At 49.8% G+C, this 26,988-nt stretch overlaps 2 protein-coding genes across 4 annotated transcripts; both read right to left on the reverse strand.

The window, feature by feature from the left end:
- Positions 1-4,845: 4,845 nt before the first annotated feature.
- Positions 4,846-12,888, reverse strand: LOC142024955 (butyrophilin subfamily 2 member A2-like). Of its 3 annotated transcripts, none has more exons than XM_075017339.1 (4): positions 12,641-12,888; positions 9,072-9,164; positions 8,387-8,939; positions 4,846-5,024 (listed from the first exon to the last, which is right to left on the reverse strand). In XM_075017339.1, exons 2-3 carry the CDS (start codon positions 9,145-9,147, stop codon positions 8,422-8,424), a joined length of 594 nt encoding a protein of 197 aa, XP_074873440.1. In that variant the 5' UTR covers positions 9,148-9,164; positions 12,641-12,888; the 3' UTR covers positions 4,846-5,024; positions 8,387-8,421. The 3 variants fall into 3 exon arrangements, with proteins under 3 accessions (XP_074873440.1, XP_074873439.1, XP_074873438.1); XM_075017338.1 differs by lacking the exon at positions 4,846-5,024 and adding an exon at positions 7,500-7,807; XM_075017337.1 differs by lacking the exon at positions 4,846-5,024 and having other exon boundaries at positions 7,500-8,939.
- A 10,510-nt stretch (positions 12,889-23,398) lies between these two features.
- LOC142024962 (histone H1.5-like) lies at positions 23,399-23,917 on the reverse strand. The gene has a single exon (XM_075017354.1). It carries the CDS (start codon positions 23,915-23,917, stop codon positions 23,399-23,401), a length of 519 nt encoding a protein of 172 aa, XP_074873455.1.
- Positions 23,918-26,988: the final 3,071 nt, after the last annotated feature.

Below are 26,988 nucleotides of genomic sequence, written 5' to 3' on the forward strand. Positions count from 1 at the left end.
TTTAGTTTGGAAAAGAGAAGACTGAGGGGCGATGTAATAGCGGTTTTCACGTATCTAAAAGGGTGTCATAAGGAAGAGGGAGAAAACTTGTTCTTTTTGGCCTCTGAGGATAGAACAAGAGGCAACAGGCTTAAACTGCAGCAAGGGAGGTTTAGGTTGGACATTAGGAAAAGGTTCCTAACTGCCAGGGTGGTCAAACACTGGAATAAATTGCCAGGGGAGGTTGTGGAATCTCCACCTCTGGAGATATTTAAGAACAGGTTAGATAGATGTCTATCAGGGATAGTTTAGACAGTACTTGGTCCTGTGATGAGGGCAGGGGGCTGGACTCGATGGCCTCTCAGGGTCCCTTCCAATCCTAGTATTCTATGACTTTACTCATGTGCAATGACCGGAGTCGGCCGTAGCCCAGTGGTTCCCATCCTGGGGTCTGCAGTACACAAGGTTACTGCAGGGGGTCTGTGAAAAAAAATAAAAGATCAATAAAAATGATCACCAAAAACAAGTTTAAAATAAATTGCGAAGTTACCATCAATGGTTATTTTTAAATGAAATCTCTTCCAATTCCATTATGAACGGCTATTGGCAGAGCCAGAGGAGGGATTGTTCAGTGGTTTGAGCTTCAGCTTTTGAAAGCTAAGGTTCCCAATTCAATCCTTGAGAAGGCCATTTAGGGCTCTAGGTGGAAAAAATGGTGCTTGGCCTTGCCGAGAAGGCCACAGGCTGGGTTTGATGACCTCCTGAGATCCCTTCCAGCTCTATGAGATGTGTATCTCCATATATTAGTTTGTGATTTCCTTTTTCATTGAACAAAGTGCACATAGCAGCTAAAATTGGCCTTGATGAGGTCTGGGGGGCGTGATTGGGAGTCTGCAAAAGGTTTGTGAGGCAATTTGGGGTCTGCAAATGGGTTGGGGGTGTTTGGGAGGTCTACAAACAGTTTGGGGGTGATTGGTAATCTCCACTAGTGAAAAGTTTAGGATCCACTGCCCTAGACGGGCTGTACCATTGCCAAGGCCCTGAGCAACAGAGCTCAGTTTTAATGATCCAAACGTGCCTGGTTTAGCAGGGCTGGGGGATATTCCAGTTTAGGTCCCTCTGGGCTAGCACCGGCACAGGTAACAAGGGGGTGTGCACCTCCCCTGAAGCATGCGGCTCACAAGCCTCATTTTTGTCCCCCCCATGTTCTTCTGCAGCAGCTTTGGTGAAGCAGGAGTTGAGATCAAGTTCTGTAATTATATCTGCAGAAGACATTAATTCTACAAACTAGGACAGGTTGAAACTCTCTCATCTGGCTACATCCCCTGTCCAGGGGCAGCCCTGGGGCAGGGATCCCCACTACGGGGACCCCAAACTGGGATCAGGAAGCCCCACTGTGGGAAGCCCAGCACCAGTCGGGGAGCCAACAGGGAGCCCCACTGGTGGCCCAGCAGCCATGGGACCTCAGCCAGGGCCAGGGGGAACCCAGCAGCAGGGAGCTGGCCAGGACAGAGGAACCCAGCCGGAGCAGGGGCTCTCCTGCCAGGCAGCCTGGGGGTCTGAATTCCCATTGTCTGGGACAGAGGGTGCTGGACAACAGAGGTACAACAATCTATGTCATCCCTACGTACACATCTTTCCCCATGCGTCAAAGGACAAGCGTGCGTCATCTGTCAGGTCAGTGGTTCTCACGCTATTTTCCATCCATCTTTCCTTGGATCAGAGACAAATTAGCAGCGCAATGGATTTATTTGACATTGGGGTCCCACGGAGGGGGTGGTCTTCTGGGTGCTGAGCCCTGAGAAATGGTTCAGCAGCTGCATTTCTCTGCAGGGGGATGGGGACAGACCCAACTCTGTCCCCTGTCTGGGAGAGACCAGAAGGCCTGGCCAAGCAGGGCCGTGTAGTGGGCAGTCCCAGAGAAAAGCTGCCAGCGATGTGGTCAGCACATCAGGGGAAAAGCTTAAGGGAACACCTGTGATTTTCACCCACTTCATAGCATCAGGCAACCCTAGAACAGGAAGGGACCTCAAGCTTCCATCCCCTGCGCTCACAGCAGGACCTATCCCCATCCCTGAGAGATGTCTACCTATTCCGTAATTTATTTGCCCACATCCCTAAACAGCACCCTCAAGGGCTGAGCTCACAAACCCTGGGTTTATGCTTAAGCCACTGAGCTATCCCATCCATCTAGCAACACCGGTGACTGGCTTCGTGAGGACAACCTGGCAATACAGGGAGATGGAGGAGGTCCATTCACGAGCCTAGGTTCATAGAATCTTAGAACACTAGGGCTGGAAGGGACCTCGAGAGGTCATCGAGTCCAGTCCTGGAGCAAACACCATCTATGTTACGGGCTGGCCTAAATATCCCAGGGCCTGTTGGGATCCCAGCACCCAGGGTGGCAGACAGAGCAGCGAAGAAGGCCATTTGAAACACTGGGCTTGCTGCGGGGAGCCCATGGAGTCCACAGGCATTTGAAAGCTGAGTAGACAAAAATAGGAAAGAGGAAGAGAAGAGAAAAAAAGGTGGTTTCTGGGGGGAAAAAAAAAAGAGGAAGACGTTGGTTTGTGTGCGTGGCCGTGTCCTTGAGTTGGGAATGATAACACGCTTCGGGGCACAGATAGGCTAGAGAAAGAACTGTTGTTAAAAGTAGTGTTTCTCAATCATGTGGGCCAACGGCCGGTCTACAAAAGCTTCTTGATGCAGCTGAAGAAGGTAGCAGGCCAGGCTCCGGTATAGAGGAGGATGCAAAACATTGGTTTTGGAGTATCCACTAGTCAGTGTAGCTTAAAGGATATAGATCCATACAGTTTGGATAAAAAGACACAAAGATGGAACCATAAGATGGGAAGAGACCTCAGGAGGTCATTAAGTCCAGCCCCCTGTGGAAAGCAGGACCAATCTCAACTAAATCATCCCAGCCAGGGCTTCGTCAAGCGGGGACTTAAAAACCTCTAGGGATGGAGATTCCACCACCTCTCTAGGTAACACATTCCAGTGCTTCTCCACCCTCCTGGGGAAATAGTTTTTCCTAATAGCCAAACTACTCCTCCCCATCTGTAACTTGAGACCATTGCTCCTTGTTCTGCCATCTGACACCACTGAGAACAGCCTCTCTCCATCCTCTTTGGAATCCCCTTCAGGTACTTGAAGGCTGCTATCAAATTACCCCTCCAGGGTGGACTGAGGCACTGTGCAAGGTAGAAGAAACAGCATCAGCAAATATTGTGACTCCATTTCTTCTCCAAGCTCCCTCCCGCTACTCCTTCCCTCCTTCTGTCACTAGGTATCACACCCTCACTCACTTACTCTTTCCCACCAGACTGGGGAGGGTTGAAAACTGGACACTTGACAGCACATCCCCAGCACCTCTACTTTTACTCAAGTAGTTTCCCAGAGGAAACTCGTACTGAGATGGGTTCTGTGCAGCTATTCAGGAGAAATTCCAGCGCTACACATCTGATTAGCAGAGTGCCCACAGCAATGGTTTGTGTTTCTATTCTGTGCCTGGATGGTAAAGATTACAGGGAACATTGCAGGAAACCTTCATAGGGATTTAAGGGCTTTTGTAAAAAGCAGGGAAAATTCAGGAATGTATATGGCTTCAGGCAGTGGTTCTTAACCTGGGGTGCACGCACCCCCTGGGAGTGTGTGATGACTTTTCTGGGGGTGCGAGGCACACCGGATTCTTTTAGAAGATAAATCATCAAAAACACAGGTTCAGCACAGGCACCTGCGTACAACTACTTTGTTTAATCGAACCTATGTTTGAATTCAGTTAGCCACTGTTAGCGCGTTGGTTCCAGCTGACTTCAACATCAAAACTCTGCAACATCTCTGGGTGGTACTTGAGCATTTTTGTATGCCTGCTGCACTATTATTTGTGGTGAGTAATAACATAAAACGCTTTTACATGTGTTTAATATGCATTTAAAAGTGTATGGGCCCCATCATCTCCATTTTTGATTTTTGAAAAGGGGCGCGAGAATATATTTTAACTTGGACAAGGGGTGCGAGAACATATTTTGAGACTCAAAGGGGTGCAGGCTGCAGTAAAGGTTAAGAACGACTGGCTTATGGTAAATAAAATACATTATAAGATTTACAAAAAACAAGCAGTTCGTAGCACCTTAAATACTTACAGATTTATTAGGTAATGAGCTCCCATGGGTCAGACCCACTTCTGCAGGTCTAAATCTGAAGAAGTGGGTCTTACCTATGAAAGCTCGTGACCTGATAAATTAATCTGCTAGTCGTTAAGGTGCTACAGGACTGCTCGGTTTTTGTGAAGCTACAGAATAACATGGCTGCCCTGGGAGATTCTAAGATTTAGTGACAGCACTGGGGAAATGTGGGGTTGTTAAAAGGGGCTGTTACATTACCAGGAAAGACACAAGGCAGAAGAAGAGGCTACAAATCAGTAAGTATTGAGGAATTGCTTGGCCCTGCCGGGAGGGCAGGGGACAAGAGTCGATGACCTCGCAAGGTCCCTTCCAGTTCTAGTGTTCTGTGATTCTAGTGAATGGGTGGAAAAAGTTTGTTTAGTTACTTCTCCTTTGCTGGGACAAAGAAAAATGCCCAAGCAAGGCAACTTTTCCCTATCTGAAATGATTAGAGATGTTAAATGATTAACCAGTCAGCATGAGGCTTGCTGATTAACCAATTAACTGGCCCTTGCTAATGAATACCTCTGGCCAGGGAGGGGACTACAGCCTGGGAGGTGGGACCTTTCAGGCCTGGAGGGATTCCACACCGGGGCTGTGGTAGGGTGAGATGGTGGGATGGGTGGAAGGACCTTAGTTAAAATGGGAAACTGCTGTTGTTTAACCTGTTAGTTGTTTTAATAGCCCCAAAATGATGTGGTCAGTTTCTGAAGGAGATTTGCTCAATCTCTCTCTCTCTCTCTCTCTCTCTCACACACACTGCAATGTTCTATTTCACAATCCATTGCTGGTCTTCAAGGCGTTCCAGGACTATTTCGAAACAGTGGACGTCTTAGTTCAAACTTGGTCAACTTCATTCCAGAAGAAATGGTGCCTGTTCTGAAAGAGATTTCAAAATAGGGTTTACTCCCACTGTTTTCAGAAGGGGAAAGGCTGCAATGTACGGCTTTAATTCTTTATAGAAAGAACTACATCCTCCCTGCCCCCCGAAAATCCCGCAAGCACAAGAATTCAGCTCCAGACTCAGAAAACTATTCCGACATCCAGCAGATGACTAGAGATGTTCATATGGTTAACTGGCTACGTGAGAGTGCGTAACTAGTTAACTGTTTTGACTCAGCTCCTGCCGACCAGCCCGATGCCTGGCCTCACCGCGGCTGAGACTGTGGGATCCTACCAATGTGCTCTCTAAACTTTTCCACCTGTGTGGAATAAATTTTATTATGCGCCCCAAGATACATGCCATGTGCACCACCAGTAGACACACAGGCTGCTGGCTGTGGGTGCTGCTAATCAGCTGGGCAGCCACCCAAGTGCTCAGCTTACAGGGAACAGTGGTCCCTCCCTGCATCTCCTGGCTCCATCCCGCTGCTCTGCCTCCCAGCCCTGCCAGCCACAGCCTCCCCATCCCATCCCTTTCTACACCACCTGCCAACTGGCAGCTCCAGTCAGCCGTGCCACCCAGGCTGCCTGCTCCTCTCTGACCCCCCTGCCCACCCTCCACTGCTCCTGCCCCCACAGCCCAGAGCACAGCCCTGCCCCGTGGAGCGGCTGCCCCCCAACCTTGCAGGAGATGGAGGGTCAAGGGCTTGGACTGATCAGGGCACCAAAAATATTAAGGACGGCCCTGGGCTGCAGACAGGTTGCAAACCACTGTTTCAATGGTACCTCATGACAGGCTTTTGTGCATCCCTTATACATAGGCTTGGTCCTGCCAGGAGGGCAGGAGGCTGGACTTGACGACCTCTCAAGTTCTCTTCTGGTTCTCATGTTCTATGACTCTATAGCCTGGGAACCCACAGTGCACAGCCTAAAAACTCCTCTGATAAAGAACAAGCCGTCCTGTCTCCCCTTGAAGACCAACGAAGGGACAAGGTCATGAGCTTTCCTGTCGTTTTGAAGTAGCTGAGCTACTTGATTTCGTCTTCCAAGTAGTTTCACGGTCTTCAGGCTGCAACCAGGGCTCGTTCATCCTCTGGTGGTTTTGCAAGGGGCTATTTCACCCCATCCAGCGGCAGGCACAGCTGACTCGGGCTAGGACATAGCTTCTGCCTTTTTTCGTGGCTTTTCTGTGCGTTTAGGTGAAAGGAAAGGCCTTGGCAGGCCAGGCTCAGCGACAGTGCTTGCCTCTTGCAGTTGGAAAGCGGAAGTAATGCGGTGTTATCTAGAAAGATGCAGTTATTTCAAAAGCCCCAGTCATGGGGTGGGGGTAGATTAGAGTCTGGTCTTAAAGAAACAGCTACAGCCCTGCAGTGCCGGTGCACCACGTAAGCTGAATCCTGCAGACCCACGAACAGGGGGGTGGGGGGAAGAGGCAGGGGAGCGGGGACAGTTGCCCTGGGGTGCAGCAATTCAAAAGGGGCCAGGGCTCCCTTGAACTTCTCCAACCCAGGTGTGGAATAAATTTTGTTGTGTGCGCCAAGATGTGTGTGGATGTGCACCACCTATAGAAACACAGGCTGCCAGCTCTGGGCACTCTGCTAATCAGCTGGGTGGCACCTCAATCTCCTCGGGGTGCCCCCCCCGCCACAATTGCTCAGCTTACAGGGAAAACTAGCTGTGACTCCTAGGTGGAGGGCACAGGGAAGAGACAAGAGAAATGCAAAGATCTGAGGCTGGGACAGCCGCTGGGTGTGGCCTGGGGCCAGGAAGACAGCAGCAGCCTGCGGTAAAGGCTGGGAGTGAGGCTGGGGCCAGACATGGAGACCTGGACAGGCGCTGAGGGTTGTGTTTGGAGTGGGGCTGGGAGCTGGGGTCATTGAGGCAGAGTGTTGGAGGAGGGATAGAGCAGGGCTGGGTGGTGCTGTCTCCCTGCCCTTCACGGGGGAGGGGGGGCCCTAACTTGCTGCCTGCCTCAAATGTCCCTCCCTGCCCCCATAGGGAGATGCACCCCGCACTTGGGGACTGCTGGTGTCGTAGAATGCTAAGCTGTTTTAGACTTTTCTGCCAGGAGGGGACCCAATAAAATCCATTATTTAAATCCATCGCAGCTGCATCTGGCAGAGCATTACAGGAGCTTCTGAAGGACACATCGGGCACATATAAATGCAACCTGTTCCCAGACCAGGGCTGGTGCATGGCGTGAGGAGGAAACTAAGAACAGAAACACCAAGAAAGCACAACCACCAGCAGGCAGACTCAAACCTGGGATCTCAGGAGGTGCCATTCCACGGGACAGTGAACCACACCCAGCAGCGGGGTAGGTGATAGTTTTCCCCTCTCTGAGGACTTACAGCTGAGCTTCAGAAACCAAGCTAAAAGCCCCATCAAGCCCCCACTTTTAACCACCATTACTGGGCCTGTGATTGGCTTATGGTTTCTGTGCATGCAAATAAAGGACAGAGGTGAGCGAAATCCAGGGAGTGATAGATCTTTAATATTTTGCCGACGTTTTGCATTGGTTTTCCTTTCTACCGCGCCATTCAATGGTACAGAAGAGACAGGCATTTAACCTAGCTCAGAATCCGCAGCTTTGTTCTTGGGCTTCTAATGACTAACAGCAGAGCATCAGTTGTCAGGCTGTTGACACAGAGCATTGATGTAATGACATAAGAAAAGAGACCAGGAAACCAATGACAAGTTGAAACGCGTATTTCTGCTTCTCAGGGGTCCCTGTGGAGGCTCTGGATGCTCTGGTCTTTCCACCCTTCACAAGGTTTGACCTGTTTGTTTAAAAGTTCGCGCCTGTTTGTTGGATTGAAATCACAGAGTCTGTTTAAACTCACTCGTTATACCCCCCAAAAGTGTCCCTAAGCTGCTGAAGCAGGCAAAATCAGCCCAGGCCCCTGCTTCCGGAGGCGCAAAGCTTTCAAAGCTGGAAATCTCCATAACCAACTGTAAGGAACGTTCACTAATCATCCCCGGCCCCCCTGGAAATCCACTATTCCAAAATACCTGCAATTGAGTTTAAAACCCCAAAATAACGAAATCGAAATCGCACGTTCACACTGCAGCTGGGTCTACACTTGCCTTCCTCTTTCAAAAGCGGAATGAAAATGAGGGACATTGGAAATGCAAATGAAGTGCTGATTTACATATCTGACACTTCCTTTGCATAATCTCGTTTCAGAAAAGATTCTTAGGAAAGGAATAAAGCCGTGTAGACGGGGGCTCTTTCGAAAATAAACCCCATTTTCGAAAGAACCCTTCTTCCTAATTTTTTTTTTCACCCGACGAGCAAAAGCAAACTACAGAAGATAGGCCATTAATTTTCCGGTCAGTATAGACAAGCCCTGTCATACCAGAGAATCCAGTGTCTGGGAATCACAGCCACGCCTCACCCCCTGGGGGACAGTTTTATGTTGGACAGCAACAGACAGAAGTAAGGGAAAACTCGCTCCCCGTGGAAAGAGACCGGCGGGAAAGCGACGAGCTGGTCCTCGCTGCTGAGGTCATAAAATGACACTTGTCCCCGTTCGTAGTCCAGATAGACACCGATCTCGTTGTGGCCGTTTTGGAGGGGCACAAAGGTGTTGGAAGGGCTGGTCAGTGCCACGCAGAGGTGATGGTATTTCTGCAAACCCAAGATCCCTGTGTTGGGTCGAAAGAGAATATGTCCCTTTCTCCTCACCGACTCTCTGGCCACACCCACAGTCCAGAACATCCCTTCCACCGCCACCTCCCAGTAGTGTCTGCCCGAGGTGAATCCCCCACAGCCCATCACGCAGGGATCTGTGTCAAATCTGGCAGGTCCGTCGGGCATCGTCTGACTTGGTTTCCCCCATCTGGCTCCTCTCAGGTCCTCGGAGAGGATGAGTTCAGGACCGGCTGTGTCTGGATCCAGGGTCACGTCCTCTGCAGGACAGAGAGACCACGAGAGGCAGAGATCGATATCAAAAGTAACGAGAGGGAAGGTTGGTCACCTCGGATTGTGGATGGGGGGTTGTGGGACCCGGGGACTCCCCTGCAGCCCGGTGACAGCCTTACCTTTGAATTGCTGCCGAGTGTGAGGGCCGAGGGGGAGCTCTTCCATGTTCGGCTGTGGCCCAGGTGAAAAAGCCATGGCGGCCGCACCGACGGCTACGGGAGGGAGAACATACACCACACATTTATTCATTGTCCTCTCGTTGCTCAGCCCAAATGGCCACTAAAAGTCCGAGGGCCAGGCCTACCGATGTGGGGGGAGAAAGGGGCAGCTGCACCCAGGCCCAGGATTTCAAAGGGGTCCGGAGCTCCAGCTGCTCCCCCCGTCCCTCCACCCCCCCGGCCAAACTAGCTGTGCCACCGCTGGGTGGGAACATGGGTGCCCACCCCAGGGCTGATTGCCCCAAGCCCCATCCTTTCCACCCTTAGCCACGCCCCTGTCAATCACCCCACCCTCCTGCTTTTGGCCACGCCCCTTCCACTAGCCACGCCCCTTCCACCATTGGCCATGCCCTTTCCACTCTTGGCCCGCCCCTCCCACTCTGAGCTCCGCCCCTTCCAGGGGCAGGGAGCCAGAGCTCCTTCCTACCTTGCCCCCATTTGTGCCAGGATCTAGCCTGGGGCTGAGAGTTCTCCCCAGGCTGTGGGGAGTGCTGGGCAAAGATCCACAAGGCACAGGGCAGCGTGGACCAGTGGGAAGAGCAGTAGACTGGGACCCGGGACAATGGACTTTTGTGTGACCCTCCTGTCTGGACTCTACCGCTCTGCCGGGCAGGGGCTGCCTTTTAGGGTGTGTGTTTGCAATGGGCAGGGGCCAGGTGTGTGTGTGTGTGTGGTCGGGGGGGAGGTACAAGGGGTCACAGGCCCCAATGCCGTGGGCGGGAGGGGGTGGCCAGTACCAGGGGAGGGACACTGGTGAGGTGGGGGGGGGCAGTCCCCCTGCACTCCCCGGTGAGGAAGCAGGAGAGCAAGGCGGCTCCGGCTGCTTTGCCTTCCCAGGCGTACGGCTCCAGGGAACGCCCCACGCTGCCCCCAGCATGCAGAGCAACTGCTGGTGAGTGCAGGGAGGGGGGCGGTGGATCCCTGCCGGCAGCACCAGTCTCCTGCTAGCCCGCAGGCCTTTTTGGGTTGGGGGGGAAGAGGCAGGTGGAGGGAGAGCAGGGCCTGGAGGAAGCTCCCCTAGTGATTAAGGCACTAGGTTAGGATGCAGGAGACTTGGGTTTAAATCCCCCTTCTGCCGCTTGCCCCAGGGGGGAATGGCTGTGTGGTTGGAGCCTTGGCCTTGTAAACCCCAGCTTATGAGCTCAGTCCTTGCACAGCCTGGGCTGGGGTTGTTAGAGTCAAAAATAATTGCTGGGGGGGGGTAGGCCCCCCCTGGAAAAGCAGGGGGCTGGATTGTTGGTGAGCTCTACAGGTCCTGCCTAGTTCTATGATATGATATTGATTCTCCCTTTCAGATGCAATGGGAGGATAACAGCGTGTGTGTGTCTCCTGGGTCCCCCTTGGGAGAGGGGGTGGCTGAGGGGAAGAAATTCCAGGGGGGGCAGGAGGCAATCATACCCCCCAAGAAAAAGCTGGCCTTTGCTCTCAGCCCCACCATTTTACAAGGGTGACCCATCGCAGCCACTATAAAAATCAGGCAGCTGGCAAAGGCCCACATGCCCTGCGAAAGTGAGTGTGTGCGGGTTGGGCAGGGAGAAGGAGGATGAAGTTAGATGCAGGTTTGTGGGTGCCTGGTGTTGGGGATGGGGATGGGGTAAGAGTGGGAGGCTGGTGGTGCCTGGCTTGGTGGGAGGAGAGGGACTTGGGCAGGCAGCTTGTAGGGCCAGCTGGCTCATGGGACTCACAGGGCTTGGGCAGATCCCACTGCCAGGCAGCTGGTCCCAGCAGCGCAGGGCTTGGGTGTCTCAGGCTGGCAGGTGGGCAGCTGGCTCTGGCAGCATGGGGCTTGGGTGGGTGGCTTGCACACAGCTGGGGTGGGCAGGTGGCTGGTGAGAGCAGTGCGTGTGTGTGTGTTGGTTTGGCTGAGATGAGGTGTGTGGCTTGTTGGACTGGGGGTATAATTCTCACTTTGGGTGTGCGAGGCCTTGGGTCCCACTCCCTCCCCGTACCCCTAAGGTGGGTGTGGAATCTCCATGATTTGGTGATATTAGGTCCAAAAAGCCCCAGATGGAGGCCTTGCATCCCTGCCACCTCCCCCCACAAGAAAAGAGCAGTCGAGAGGTCTTCCAAGCTGCCTAGAGTGGCTGTGTGGGAAGCAACCAATCAGAGCCCAGCAGGCAAGTATAAAAAGAGCTGCAGGGCTAGGGGTGGCAGTTGTGCCTCGTGGGGTGAGGGAGGGAAAGGACCCCCCAGCAGAGCAAGAGTGTGGCTGACGTAGCGGATGCTTGGTCCTGCTGCAAGGGCAGGGGACTGGCTTTGATGACCCCTTGGGGGTCCCTTCTAGTTCTAGGATTCTATGATCTACAATCACCTCCAGTTGTTCCCCATCACAAGGCACCAGTAGCAAATGATGGACCTTGGCTACTCCTAGCAAGTAACGGTGAATTTCGGTGTCCCTTGCAAATGGGTGTCTGCCTGCCACAGGAAGTGCAGGAATTGACTAGCTGGGCTGGGGCCCACATCAAAATGTGTCTTGCAGAGATAAAGGCCCAGGAACCACCGCGCCCTTCCCCAGGCGCTTGGCCCTGCAGGGAGATCTGATACATGACGGGGAAGGGGGCAGCCGGCTTCAGCAGTGTTATGGAGCACCCCCCCCCCCCACCTCCTAGGCGTTGCCTCGGGATCCAGAGGTGACAATTAGGGTGACCCTATCTGGACTTTCAAAAAAGAGGACGCCCCTGAGAGGGAGTGTGTCTGTATCACTCCGTCCTATTAGTGTGTTACAGTGTGCACATCAGAAAACAAGCAGTCCTGGGGCTCCTCAAAGACTAACAATTTTATTGAACAGGTTATGAGCCTTTGTGGCTAAGCCCCATTTCATCAGACCCGCGACAGCTCGTGACCTGTTACATAAATGGGTTACCCTTTAAGGTGCCCCAGGACTGCTCATTTTCTGCGAAGCTACAGTCTAACATGGCGATCCCTCGGAGAGTAGATTATATATAGTACAGTAATACAACCTGAGTTGGTAGAGGCTGACCCAGATACGCTCCCTCTCAGGGCTGTCCTCGTTTTTGAAAGTTACAGCAGGGTCACCCTAAATTCACCCAACTATTTAGGCTGTGACCTGGCAGGCAACTAATTTAGCAGATGAAACTAGAACAACAGCTGGCAGCTGAACGTGGACAACAATGCCAATTGGAAATAAGGCATCAGGATTTTTTTCAACATGAGGGTAACGAGTTATGGGAACTATTTACCAAGGGAAGCCTAGATCACACAGAGAAAGAACCAACCTCTACAGCCTGGGCTGAGAGCCAGCTCGTTTTTAGATCCAACGGCAGAGCCGGGGTCAGCAACCTTTTCAAGGTGGAGTGCATTGATTTGACCTTTTGACCATGAAAGGCTGCAGGAAGCATGTACAGATGGTTTTAAATGTCTTGCAGCCTGTTCCTCTCCCTCCATTTAGTTACTTGATTTGCTACTGGGGGTGTTTTATTACAAGGGTTCATTCCTTAGCACTGTCCTACCTGGTACTGCTCAGTGGCCGGCTCGGTGGGAGATGTCACGTGGTTTCTCGCTGTTCTGTTCACATCCCGCGGTTGAGTTTTCGACCCCTCTTCAGAGAATGAAGCAAACCTCTCCTGACATTTCTCAGACACTCTCCCAGCTGCTGGCTCTTTGGCCAGTTGCAAAATGGTCTACCCAGTTCTGCGATGCACAGAGGAGAGATGTTTCCAGTGGATTCTTCCAAGCACCGTGTGCGGAGGAGCCACAGATGTCCTTTCCCCAGCCTGGGAACACTAGACCTTATAAGCCAAACCCAAAGATGGAAAGAGTTGCCTCCCATTGGAGTGTGGCGGGTGGATTCTCAGAAACCATCTCGCCTTCTGTGTCAGGGAGAGAAATCAGCTGCAATCTCCTGGTCACAGCCAGAGGCTAAATCTTATCCAGCAACCAGCTGGTGCTTTCCCTGGAAGCTTGTTGTGTTGGTGTTTGCTTCTGGGTTTTCTTAGGTTGCAACATGTAATTTTGCCAGGGGCCAGACCCTGGGAGCCTCAGGGGGAAAATGACTGAAATTGGGTTCAATCTTAATCTTTCCATGTTGGATTCCCGTAAATTCTCTATCAGGGGTACACACATCCCTGGGGATAGGCAGAGATCATCTGGAGGGGGGGACATCAACTCATCTGAATAGTTGCCTTGTTTACATTAAGTGAACTACAGGTTAAACATCTCTTGTTCTGCACCCTCGGGACCTCACCGGTGTCGAACAAGAGAATTTACCAGATGATGGGAGGCCAATATTTTCTAGCACATTACCAACACTTCCACTGCTTACTGGGCTCTTAGAAGACATTTAAGGTTAAATTACAGCTAAATAACAGCATAGAACACTGAGACCCAGGACTGGTGGCAGTAAACAAACTTTATGAGAGCATGGGAAACTTGGCCACACCCATAAAACGTGGTTGTCTGGCTGACTAAAATCTTGCCGGATTACAGAGGTTGCTCGCTGAGAGAATTCCAGATTAGAGAGGTCAACCGTCAGGACAAACTTATATTTCATACAATGACTTGTTTATGCTGCTCTGTAGACAAATACCCTGAAATGTAAGTGCAATATTTATTGTTCATTTGGTTTATTTTATAATTATGTGGTAAAAGAGATAAAATCTGAAACTTGTCAGCACCAGTGGCTGAGACACTTGTATAGTTTTCTGTTTGATTTTTGTAAGTGAGTTGTTTTTAAGTGTGTTGAAATCGGGGGGTATGTGAGACAAACCAGCCTCCTGAAAGAGGGACAGTTATCTTCAAATGAGCACCCTGAAAATGGGGGAGTGATAGCTCAGTAGTTAGAGCCTTGCCTCAAACCCAGTATTGTGAGTTCAATCCTTGAGAGGGTCGTTTAGGGATCTGGGGCAAATAGATTTAAAAAACCAAATCTGAGCATGCATGCTGGGCTTTAGGCCTGGGGAAATTAGTTGATGCCCTTACAGAGGTGAGCAATGGGTATCAGAGGCAGGGGGAGGCTGTGTCTACCCAAATGGCCAGTCTGGCCCCACTCACACACTGTGCCCCACCCCTCATATTGAGGGTGGCGCGCCCCCATCTCCTGGGGGGCCTGGGCTTCAGCCCTGGTTTCCCTAAGCTCTGGGAGGGCCAGGGTCATGTGCCGCACCCCAACTGCCCTTGGCCACACCCCTTCTGTCCTTGGCTACACCCCTTTCACCCTTGGCTCCGCCCCTTCCTGAGGTGCAGAGCCACGCCTCCCTCCCACCTTGCCCTGGGACCTGAGGTGGCTGACCTGCTGAGGGGGGCTACCCTAGACTGGGGAGGCTCTCAAGATGGCCACAGCGAGCAGTAGCAGGGTCTTGGGTGGAAGCAGCAGGGCAGGGGGGGGGTTTGCCTCCCCCAGCCCTAGGTTCATCTTATTGCCTCAGGTGGAGTTTACTAACCACTGACTCAGAAGTTGCTAGGGCGATAGAGAGCAGACAATACCCCTAGGTAGATACTGGTAGGCAGCTAGTGCTGAGGAAGCCAACTGCTTGCTAGCTAGGTAGCCTGTGCTGCCTCATCCGCTAAGAAGAGAGAACTTCCCTTCTTCCATCTCAGAGCTCCTGGGGCACCCAGCCCGTGGGAGGGGAGGGTCATTCTGCCACTGACTCCGTCTCTCCTCAGGATGGGATCATCTGTGCTCTGGAGAAATAGCAGTGGACTCAGGAGGCTGGGTTGGAGGGAGATGGGGAGCTGTGGGGCTCTTTACCTGACACCTTCCCAGCCTCCTCAGGTGTCTGGGGGAGGGCGGCGGGAAGAAGGGGCCACTCACCGGCTCAAGGTGCTTCTGAGGTCCTAGAGAGGAGAGAGAAAAGGGAATTCAGTTCTGCACACCACACAGAACCATAAAACAGGAGGACTGGAAGGGACCTGGAGAGGTCATCAGGTCCAGCCCCCTGCCCTCATGGCAGGACCGAGCACCAGGGCATGTGCTCAGAGTGGCACATGGCTCCGAGAAGGAGCAGCATTTAACGGCTCTAAGGCCGCGTGCACCTCGAGCGCCGTGGGTTGGCCCCCTCTGCTCTCAAAGCAGTGCGGAAGCTTGTCTAAACCCGCAGGAGGACGGATATTACTGGGTAATATACTTCTGGAGTTTATTGCACTTTAGATACAGGCTCTCAGTCTCTGAGCAGAACACCAGCTAGCTTCATATTTCATATTCTTCCTTTTTCCCCCTACCAAGTTGTCGTGAAGACGAAACACTCGGCCTACCTCGCCGGTTCCAGAATGACCTCTTCCCTCCCTGGTTACGTTGCCTTCCTCATCCTACGCCTGCCTCTCCAAGTGGACTCGGGTAGAAATTCCCTTGCCACCCACAAGCCAAGTGGATTCCTCTGTGACTTAGAGAATGCGTCCATTTTACTCTTTAAAAGTACTTGGTGACAATTATGCACACACCTCTAAGGCTATGTCTAGATTAGAGGGTTTGGTCAACAAAAGGGTCGTTCTGTCAACAAAACTCGGGGAGCATCCAAATTCCCAAGGGCACCCCGTCGACAGTAAGTTGGCAGAACACAGCACTTTTGTTGACAGCTGTACCCCCACGTGCCACAAGGAAGAACACCTCTGTCGACAAACGGCAGGTCTGGACAGTCTGGGGGGCTCTCTCGCTACAGAAAAGGCCTCCGGCTTAATGTCTACACTAGAAGCATTTGTCGACAGAAGTTATCGTCAACAGGGTAATCTCAACAGAACCTGTGTCACCAGGGCTACATCTACACTAGCACACTACGTCCAAGAAGCCTATTTCGACGTAAGAACATAGAAATAGGCTACTTCGACAGGTATTGTCTACATGTCCTCCAGGGCTGGTGCCATCGTCAACAAAACTCGTGGAGTGTCCACCCTAAAAATCAGAGGGGGAGCCAAGTTAGTCTGTTATCTTCAAAAACAATGAGAAGTCCTCTGGCACTGTTGGGGAACCCCGTTCCCCTGGGGTACAGTGTCCCCCAGAGATCCGAGGCTGGAGGTCAAAGCAGTGAGGCAAGAGGAAACTTTATTAGGCATGCATGCAGGCTGCCAGCTTCCAAAGAAGTAGGAGCCCTGAGAACCAGTTCCAAGGACACTTTATATGGTTTAGACGATGCTGCTGTAGTGTCTCACACAGAAGACCAGCTTCAAAAACTGCTGGATCGGTTCTCCAAAGCGTGCAAGGACTTTGGGCTTACCATCAGCCTAAAGAAGACGAACGTACTCAGTCAGGATGTTGCTGAATCCCCATCAATCAGCATTGACAACTATACGTTAGAGGTTGTCCACGAGTTCGTTTAGCTCGGGTCCACCATCACTGACACCCTGTCATTGGACACTGAGCTAAATAGGAGGATCGGAAAAGCGGCCACACCTCTGTCCAGACTCAGCAAGAGAGTGTGGAATAACAACAAGCTGTACACTCACACGAAAATGCAAGTCTACAGAGCCTGCATCCTCAGCACCCTCCTTTATGGCAGCGAGACTTGGACCCTGTATGCCCGCCAGGAATAGAGGCTGAACGTCTTCCACTTGCGCTGCCTCAGGCGCATCCTTGGAATATCATGGAAGGACAGAGTGACCAACACTGCCGTCCTTGAGCAAGCTGGAATCCCAACCATGCACACCCTCCTCAGGCAGCGTCGACTCCGCTGGCTTGGCCACGTCCACAGGATGAACGATGGAAGGATTCCAAAAGACATCCTGTATGGTGAGCTAGCCTCTGGCAAAAGACCTCCTGGACGCCCCCAGTTGCGTTACAAAGATGTCTGCAAGAGAGACCTCAGAGAGGTAGACATCGAGCTGGACAACTGGGAAGATCTAGCAGACAACCTCAGCAGATGGAGGCAGGGGTTACACAAGGGCCTTCAGAAGGGCGAGTTGAAGATCAGACAGCTAGCAGAGGAGAAGCGAGCGCACAGAAAGCACAATAAGGACTTGCCAGACACCCACTACATCTGCAAGAGATGCAGCAAGGACTGTCACTCTCGTGTGGGTCTTTATAGTCACAATAGATGCTGTAAATGAAGTCCTCAATTGAAACTTTAAAGGGCGCGATCCATAGTCTATGCAGACTGAAGGATGCCTACATTATACGGTTTGTTCAGACAGTTTGTCTTTAATTGTCTTCTTTAACATGAAAGTCTCAGCAGAATTGCCCTGAGATGTGTCTGTAAGCACCAGATGTGCTTGAGGCCAATTTACACTGCAAAGGTACCTGATAACCCAGACAGAGGAGCCTACAGGATAAATCATCACTAGGCGACAAGGTAGGGACTTCAAAGCAGTGCAGATGACCCCCTAGTATCCCCTTACAGAGTGAGGCCTGGTGAAAAAAAACTCTTAACCCTTAGAGCAGTTTTTCCCACACAGTTCCTCACAGACTAATGGATATTTTGGAGCGTCAGCTTTCGTGGGCAAAGACCCACTTCGTCAGACCCTAAAAATGTGTTCCGTGGACAATAAATCGACAGAACGTGGCACTTCTGCTGACAGCCACAAGGCAGAACGCCTTTCTTGACAAATTCAGTCCACAGAAAAAGCCATGTGGATGCTATGGGCGGCCCTTTGTCGACACACAGGGCTTCCGGGACACTGGGCCATTCTGTGAAGAAATCAGACGGGCAGATTGCTTGTTAGATCCACTTTGCTGTTTGGCCGCAATCAGTCGAAACAAATTTTGTCGGAAGATATCTTCCGACAGTAACGTTGGTCGACGGATCGTTGTAGTGGAAACATAGCCCCTCTGACAATGTTTGTTTTTGTCCACTTTTGGTAAAGTTTGCTCAGCAAAACTTGGTAGTGTAGACACACCTTTGAGTAAGTTGGAGCAAAACCCTGTTGAAGCACGGGTTCTGATTCTGGGTGTTGAGCCCCTTTGAAAAGCTAGCAAGTAAATGTGCGGAGAATGAGAAATGTCCCATGAAAAGGTTGTTTGATAACGTTTTCAGCCATCAAAGCAACAGGGTGTTGGAAATTCAGTGTAACTCTGGTAGTGTATGAATAAAAAAGTGAAGAATTACTCAGGAAATGGAAAATAAATATACAGAACAAGAGGCTCAGGTGCAGCTCTGCTGGCAAGTGGAAGTTGGGTTGGTAGGAAGTTCTAGACAGAAACCTGTTGTAATGCAAGTCCAAAGTGTATGGGCCCGGCCCAGAGCTGGCCATAGGAGGGGCTGGGGCCATCGTGGTGCAGGGTGGGGGAACATGGTAAAACCTTGTCCAGACAGACAGACAAACACAGTAAAAGTAATATATACGATGATGATGATACAGTAATATATATGATGACATGCATTTGAAAAAGAAGTTCCTCTTATCAATAAACATAACAGCACCTTGTATTGGTTTATTTTTCAGGGAAACTTATTCTGGAATGTGGTAAGTGGCGTTCGCTTTTCCCCACAAATAAACCACTTGGCCCTGGGTTGTCATCGCAGGTGGGCGTTTGTGGGAGTGGCGCCTCAGAGGCTGGCTTGACTTGGAAATTTCTGAAGCTCAGAGCAAAAGCTGCTCCAAACTCGAGCTAATGCTCCCTAGCTGAGAGTGGCACAGATGTGTAGGTGTTTGTCTTTGCTGTTGAGTGATCAGCACCTGTGGGACTGAACTTCAGGCATAAGCAACACCTGGGGGTGCACAGGGGGCCACAGGCACCCCTGCATCGCACCCCCCACCACTCACCAAGGCTGTGGCTACACTAAAGAGTTTTGTCAACAAAAGGGGCTTTCTGTCGACAGATTCGGAACAGAGCCCTGCATTTGCCTCGACAGTATTATCCCTCAAAAAATTGAGGTGTAACAAAAGTACTGTTGACAGATGGACACTTCTGTTGACAGAGAGAACTTCTGGTTGCTGGCCAGGCCTCTTTGCAGAGCTGCCATTCTGCTTTCTGGCACTAGAGGGCACCGCAGCCTGGCGGTTCTCTGTTGACAGAGCAAGTTGTGTATAGATGCAACTGTCTGTTGACAGAGGTTCTGTTGCGATAACCAGTAGACAGATGCTTCTAGTGTAGACGTAGCCCAAGAGTTTCTCCATAGCGCAAATATTCCAGAATAGCTTATTCTGGAGTTACTATTCCAAAATAAACTATTCCCGGATAACACATCCACACTACAGGGAAGCCGGAAAATGAGCAAAAAACTTATTCCAAAATAGTGTCTACACACAACAGAGCCTATTTCAGGTTACAGCCCCTGGACACACAGCTTCCGAAATACTACGTCTACACAACAGAACTGTTTCAGAAGAAGCTATTTCAGAATAGCTTCACTTCAAAATAGGCCCCGTTCCCCATCTACTAGCGGAACCTTTTAAATGTTGTGTGGGTAAACATACACACATACACCATATTTTTTTCATGGAAACAATTGGCTATATAAGGCCACTAAAAATCTTTCAAAGGAAACAATTTCAGCCGTGACTAACACCTAGAGACCCCCCGCAGCTCTCCCAGGCTGCGTCTGCACAGCAGCATTATGCCTGAATAAGCAGTTCCAGAACAGATATTCCAGAGTAGCTTATTCCAAAATAGCGCAGCAACACACAAAGGGTGTGTCTACACTTGCGTTCTTCTTTCCAAAGAGGTATGCAAATGAGGGTAATCGAAAAGGCAAATGAGGTGCAGATGTGTGTATTGGCACCTCGTTTGCTTATTCTTATTTCGAAAGAAGAAAGCCAGTGTAGACACTGCTCTTTCGAAAGTAAACCCCATCTTCGAAAGAATCCTTCTTCCCATTAAATAAAGGGAAGGAGGATTCTTTCGAAGATGGGGTTTACTTTCGAAAAAGCAGCGTCTACACTGGCTTTCTTCTTTCGAAAGAAGCTCTTTCGATATAGGAATATGCAAATGAGGTGCCACATGTACAAATACGCACCTCATTTGCCTTTCCGATTTCCCTCATTTGCATACCTCTTTCAAAAGAGGAACGCAAGTGTAGACGCACCCACAATGCATTTTGGAATTGCTCGCAGCTATTCTCAGGTAGAGCGTCCACACCAAATAGGGCCTGTTTCGGAACAAAGCCATCGGACACACTGGATGTGGCCAGGCTGGCCCCCTCCTTTCGGAAGGTGCATTTCAGAAGATGCTAATGAGGCGCTGCCATGAATATGCAGCGCCTCATTAGCATCATTTCAAAATCACCTCATTAGCATTCTTTCAAAATAGCGGTGGCCTCACGTAGACGCTCGCAGAGTTATTTCAAACTACTGGCTGTTGCCTCGAAATGACTTTGCTGTGTAGACCTCACCCAATGCTGCTGTTTCGAAGCTTCCTTGTTCTGAGAACACGAAAACAGCCAGACAGGCTCAGATCAAAGCTCCATCTAGGCCGGCATCCTGTCTTCCGACAATGGCCAATGCCTGGTGCCCCAGAGAGAGTGAACTAACCAGGGAATCATCAACAGAGTCATCCCGTTGCCCATTCCCAGCTGTTGACAAACAGAAGCTAGGGCCAGGATTGCTCCTGCTCCTGGTTTATAGCCATCGATGAACCTAACCTCCATGAATTTATCTAGTTCTTTTTTTTTTTTTAACCCTCCCTTAATCTTAGCCTTTCACAACATCCCCCAGCAGGGAGTTCCACAGGTAACGATGAGGCAGTGGGACTTTTTCAGTAACCGCAAGGCCTCACCTCTGCTTATGTGTTTACTTTCAGGGTGGAGTAAAGGCCAGCCCCGCTTCACTCTGCCTTGCTGGCTCCGTGCATCACTCAGGAGAGGAGTGTGAGCTTTGGGGAAGGGACAGGGACTGTCCCAGGCCCTACATCCTCCGCGGAATGGCTCTGGCTGCAGAGCAGCTCCCTCTCCCCACATGCAGACTACTGGGATCAAAGTCTCCTGGGCCTCCAGGCTTCCTGCAGCAAAGAAGGGAAACTGGGAACCCCAGGCAGAGTGGGATTAAGGACCTACCGGAGCTGAGAAATTTTGAGGGGCTGACACTGCACACGAGAATTCAAAATCATAATTGTTATGAATTCATCATTTTTTAAAATAAAACACAGACTGCAAAGTGTTTATAATGTTACTTTTCTTGCATTATGGCTTGCAAATCTGCAATTACAGGATCTAGAGCCAATTTTTATGGGCCTATTCTGGCACAGGGCGTAGAGCTTCAGCTCCCTCAGTCCCCTCCTTAATAGGGCACTGAACCCAGGAGCGAACCCTTGGGTCATTCCTTCGCTGAAGGAGCTATGGAACTGAGGTGGGAAAATTACTCAGAAAGGTATTTGAGTAAAAGCACAACCCCCTTCCCAAGCAACTATACTTAAGTACATCACGGGTGTCCCTCTGAAAAACTACCTTGAGTAATAACAAAGAGGGAGCGGCGCTAGTCTATATACTATCAAAACAAAAAGCAGTCAAGTAGCACTTTAAAGACTAGTAAAATAATTTATTAGGTGAGCTTTCGTGGGACAGACCCACTCCTTCAGACCATAGCCAGACCAGAACAGATCAGGTCTGTTCTGGTCTGGCTATGGTCTGAAGGAGTGGGTCTGTCCCACAAAAGCTCACCTAATAAATTATTTTGTTAGTCTTTAAAGTGCTATTTGACTGCTTTTTACCTTGAGTAAAAGTACGTAGGCATGCTCACGCACACATCACAGCAAGATGGAACTCAAGTATCCAGAAGTGAACTAGGCTGCGCTTTACCCATGTAATTTTTTGGGCACTTCCCCCGCATTCCCATCACACTGCCAGCTTCCTCAAACAGGGCCCCTCATCACCCACAACCCTGGGTAGAAGAGCAAACAGTACCGGACTGACTGTGCCTGAGGACGACCTGAAAGAAGACTGCGAGACCTCTTCTTGTCTGGCCCTCGGCTAACACCGCCCCCTGGCGAGTTCAACAGCGACCCTCCCCTCTCCTCGATCCCCGGATGTAAAAATATAGTCCGTCTATTCACCTCCTCATTGGTTTGTTTGGGAAACCAGATGATGGTTTCATTTAAAAAATATACATATATAGATGGACAAGTGCCTTTGCAAATAGATTTCGGTTCAATGAAGGGATGATTGTAGCGACTATTTCGTGGTAGGACCATATCAAGCTGAAACCCCCACTAGGAATGAATGCCAACAGTCTCCGTAAACGGTAGGTTCTAAAACAGAGAAAGAGCAAAGCACATGAACTAAGCCTCTATGAGTGGCGATTTTTTTAAACAGGCTGTCTAGAATGAGAACAAAGCAGACTACTCACAACTGCGCTGATGGGAAGGTGCTTCGCTTATTAGACTAGAATACAGAATCCCCACCCCCCTTGTTGGCAGCCTCTTATGCCTGTAAAAAAAAAAAAATCAGGCATAAAAGGCTGCCAACGGAGGCGGGGTGTCGCCGGCAGAATTACGTTTATAAAACTGTGTCTGGTCTGGAGAGTTTTGTCGACAGGAGGGGCAGTCAACAGACGTGCAGTGTAGCCTGCTGTTGACGGAGGGTCACTGGAGACTTCTGTGTCGGCAGATGCTTCTAGTGTAGACCTAGTCTAAGGCTTTTTTTTCTGCCAACAGTGAATATGAAAATGAGCGTTTATCTGCATCTTCAAAACCATCTGTTTGCAGCTGGCTCACTCTCTTCCGACTAGGTTTAAGGCGCTACCTGCTTCTGCAGCACTTCCCCTCTCTCTGCCTGGTTCTCCCCCCAGCAGCCGTGTCACAATCGCTACAATACCAAACCAACCAGCCGACAAAACGGGAAACGCTGCACAACTTTGTGCTCATTTGTGCAGACAAGGGCGATCATGGGGAGAAAAAGGCCAATAATTTCTGGCGCGGGGGGGACAGGGGTTGGGCAAGGGGAGGGAGCCTGAACTTTCCTAGGGCAGCACTTTACCGCTTTGCTGAACTGTAGGAAATAGGTGTAGAAGCCGGGGCTCTAATTCCCTCCTGAAATCCTTCAGAGCGAAGCACAGGAGTGAACATAAACGTGGTAAAATGATGATTACCGATTAGCGGAGCAAAACGGTCGTTGTAAACAGCTCATTGAGTTTTCCTCGCCTTTTCTTCCCGAGAAAGATTTTATTAATCGCTTTTAAAACCCAGCGTGGAATATTGTGCCACGGTTGCGACTAGTTTACATTGTAAAACCTTATCTTGCCGTCTTAAGTAGCGTCCAGAAAAACCCTAAGCACCTTCTTTGAAGCTTAAGCCACAGCTTTCATCCCCTCCCGCCGCAACCTTCGCTCCTTTAATGAATATTGAGGGCGGCTCTTAAAAGAGCCTTTGAGGGTTGTTTTTTTTTTTTTTTTTTTTTATGTAGGGATTCAAATTAATGCTTCTTGACAGCAGCTTTGCCCCGGGTTGCAGCTCGCCGTTTGGGCTTGGCCGGATCCCGGTGGGCTTTGGGTCTCTTAACAGCCAGTTTAGGTCCCTTGGCTGTCCTAGCTAGGGGCAGGCTCATTTTCTTGGGAGACCTCCTGGCTGCTATCTGGGGTTTGGGTCGCTTGACGGCCGTCCTTTTCTTCGCTGTTTGCGAGGCGCTCCCCTTTTTCGGGTGCTTGCTGAGCTTGAAGGACCCCGCCACGCCGCTGCCGGTCACCCGCTGCAGAAGCCCTTTAGTGACCAGAGAGCTGAGCGCCGCCTTCAGGCGCCCGCTGTTCTTCTGCACGTCGTAGCCGCCGGCCAAGAGCGCCTTCTTGATGGCGACCAGGGAGGCGCCTTTGCGGGCTGTGGCGAGGCAGACAGCCCGGAGGATGAGGTCCGGCAGAGACGGCCTCCCTCTCTTTTTGGGCACAACAGCAGCTGCTTCGGCGGTGGAAGCCTGAGGAGCCGCGGCTAATCTGCGCATTTCTCCCCGGCTGCATTCACAACCAAAACAAGCCTCCCGCAATTGCCGCCGCCGCCGCCGCCTCCGAACCCGTCGCGCTTCCAGGAGCCTCCGCCCCGCACTGATCTCGCCGGCCGCCTGCCCGAGCTTATGTAGGGCAGAACCCGACGCAACCGACTCAACCTGGCGCGCGCACGTCGCCCGACCGCGGACGTAACCGAATCAAGCAGTTGCCCCCGGGGAGCCCCGGGTCTGTGCTTCTGCGGCTCCCTTCGTCTCTCATTTTAAAAGACCCCTTGGTTCTTCCTCACTTAAACTAGACGGCCCCAGGATTGGTCAGTTGGGTGTTTTCCTTAGCTACAGGTTTGGGATCACTTGAAGGAGGTCCCGGCGGCAGAAACCGACAAAACCCTCTATTTGTCCATGAGCCTGCCCCCCCTCCAAACAGTCAACAACATTGAAATTTTAATTTAAGATTAAACCCCATTTCCCAGCCTGTCCTCGAGATACCGAGGGAACAGTGTCAAGCGAGACCACAGAAAAAACACAAAAACTGGCGTATTTCTTTATTCCTTTTTCGCACAGCGTCCTCTCAAAGACAAGCAAGAAACACATTTAAGTCTCCCTCAGATACATCTATGAGGACTCGGGCAGCATTTGCCTAATTTCTAAAGGAAAAACAATCCCTAGTTTTCTGACATAGTAAAACATTGCAACAAATGTTTAAAATACTTCTATACTTTTATATAAAGAAACTGTACCCTTACATTCATTGACCTGACTAAAATTAATGTCAAAATATCAATTAACTTGAACAGCAAAAATGGCAGAAAACCATAGGATACAGATGCGGGAAAAAATGTAACAAGAATAACGAGTTTCTTATGTTTAGCATATAATTATTTTGTTCTGAGATCTAGGTTTTTAGTAAATGGGGAAGCTAAATATATGGTTTTAGATTTTTACAGCTGAAACGTTTTATTTTGTATTAATTTGCACCTGAAGAATTTAGAATCCATTTGCTTTATGCATCTGGTTTAAAGGTAGTAGTTTATAATTTCCAAAAATGGCTAGTGGTTATGGGCCCCTCAATAATGTCAAAGTCCCAACATGAAGCTATTGGGGGGGAAAATAGTGATTTTAAACTCATAATTCCAGTTGCTGTTTCACATGGTTAGGACCCAGATGACAGCCTACATAATCATATAATTGGGAAAAAGTAACTTTAAAATGGACAAAGATTTAATTCAGTAACTACCCTCGTAGCATTCAAAATTTTTGAAGAAATACTTTAGGAGGGGATAATTATTTATATAATATAATTTACATTTAGTATTGCAGGACGAGAGGAGAAAACAAAACAGAAAGGAGAAACCCGCTTATAGGTTCAGAACAAGACCGCAGCGGTAAATGTCTACTAGAAAAAGAAAATCTCCTATGGTCTGAATATTTACTATAATTCTGTATTTTCTTGATTACCCCGAATAATGCAAACACTCACAGGGATTAGAATAGATTCCCTGTACACGTGGCTGAACTGAAAAAAGAAACGAAAAGAGGAGAAGGCATAGAACGATCCAGAAAACATGGAGACCAGCCACAAAGCACGGGAATGCTTTTCTCCAGCCTACGAAAGAACTCCTCTTAAATCTCTGTTTAGACTTTCATAATCTAAACAAAAATTAGGCCCCACCTAAGCAGCAGCTTTAGGAAAGCAGGTGACCCCTTCTGGCTCTTGTACTTCAAGGCATCACTTTCTACCTCTCCTAGTCACCCATAAAACTTTATTTAGAACTGGTGTATTGAACACCCATCTTAGTTCCCCCAGACCTAATGCATTTGCTCCTTTTCTCGAGCAATAACCACGTTTCAACCTCGACTTCTTGAGAAAAACTGCTCAGAGTTTACTACACGCGTTCAGGCTTAGTAAGTTCTGCGACACTTAACTCACATAACCCACGATAGAATTCGTGATATTTAGCTTGCGTAGAAGAGACCCATATCTCGATAAGTTTTATTTTGCTGAAGGTTTGTTTTCAAGCACCCCTTAAACATTAACTGCACGATTACCCACTTAGTTTTATGAAATACCAAAGCTCTCGCTAAGCTTGCGGCCCGCTTATTGAGCAGAGTCGGACCTGAAGGAAAACTGAAACCGCTAGCCACCTTTGGCCACTGCAGCCTGTCTGCATCCGCCCATCTGGCTTTGCTCCCTTGTGGATACTCAATTAACGTACCAAACAATTCTCCGGTGCATTAGTTCATGCGGGAAGCCGAGCAAAACGATACTCATGGCCCTGCCCCCTTTTAAGCATGTTAGGGAATTAAAAATCCCATGGTTTGTAATCTTTGCTTTAGCCTGACCTAGGCAGCCTGCGGAAATTATATTTTTCGTAGTACTTTCAATAAAAAAAACAAAACAATTTTTGTTTCTTGGCTCTCTCTTAGTCGAGGAACAAACCCGAGACTGATGTCTATTTTCTCCACCGGAAATTGGTTTACCTGATAACCAACAAACCGTGGTGAAACATCCTCACTACCTGACGTGGAACTAACTGCAGGACTCAGGAAATTTTAGGTGGAGTCAAAGGGGCAGTTTGGTTTTTTTTTTTTTTAAATCTTGAGGACCTGAGAGAGGCGGAGAATGGAAGTGGGGTGACTCGGTTGCTTCAGACAGCGGAGTATAAACTGGAAGATCGCGGGGAGAAGGGAGAAACAAGACTCGTCCGCTTCTGCACGTGTATCCTTATGCAAGGGGGAACATTCTCTCGACTGCAACCCTTCAAAGGCGCAAATATAGGCGAGTCATCCTCACAGGGGAAAAGAGTCTTTTAAAAGCCACCCCAAAGCTTTCATGAAGACCATGAACACAAATGTGCGCTCTTTGACTTTTAGTCAACCCACCCGAAACAAGCCAACAAAAAATAACCACTCAAATCAGTTCCTTCAGTGTAACCCTTCTTGAAGGCGCTCCGTCTTGTTACGCGGTACTCGGTTTTACTGACTTCAGCTGAATTCTATTCCCCTGGTGTCCAACTAGCGAACTAGCCCCCTTATTCTGAAAAGAAAAGAAAATGTATTTTTTCCACAAA

Source organism: Carettochelys insculpta, chromosome 22 (assembly GCF_033958435.1).
Source record: "Carettochelys insculpta isolate YL-2023 chromosome 22, ASM3395843v1, whole genome shotgun sequence".
Taxonomy (NCBI): domain Eukaryota; kingdom Metazoa; phylum Chordata; order Testudines; family Carettochelyidae; genus Carettochelys; species Carettochelys insculpta.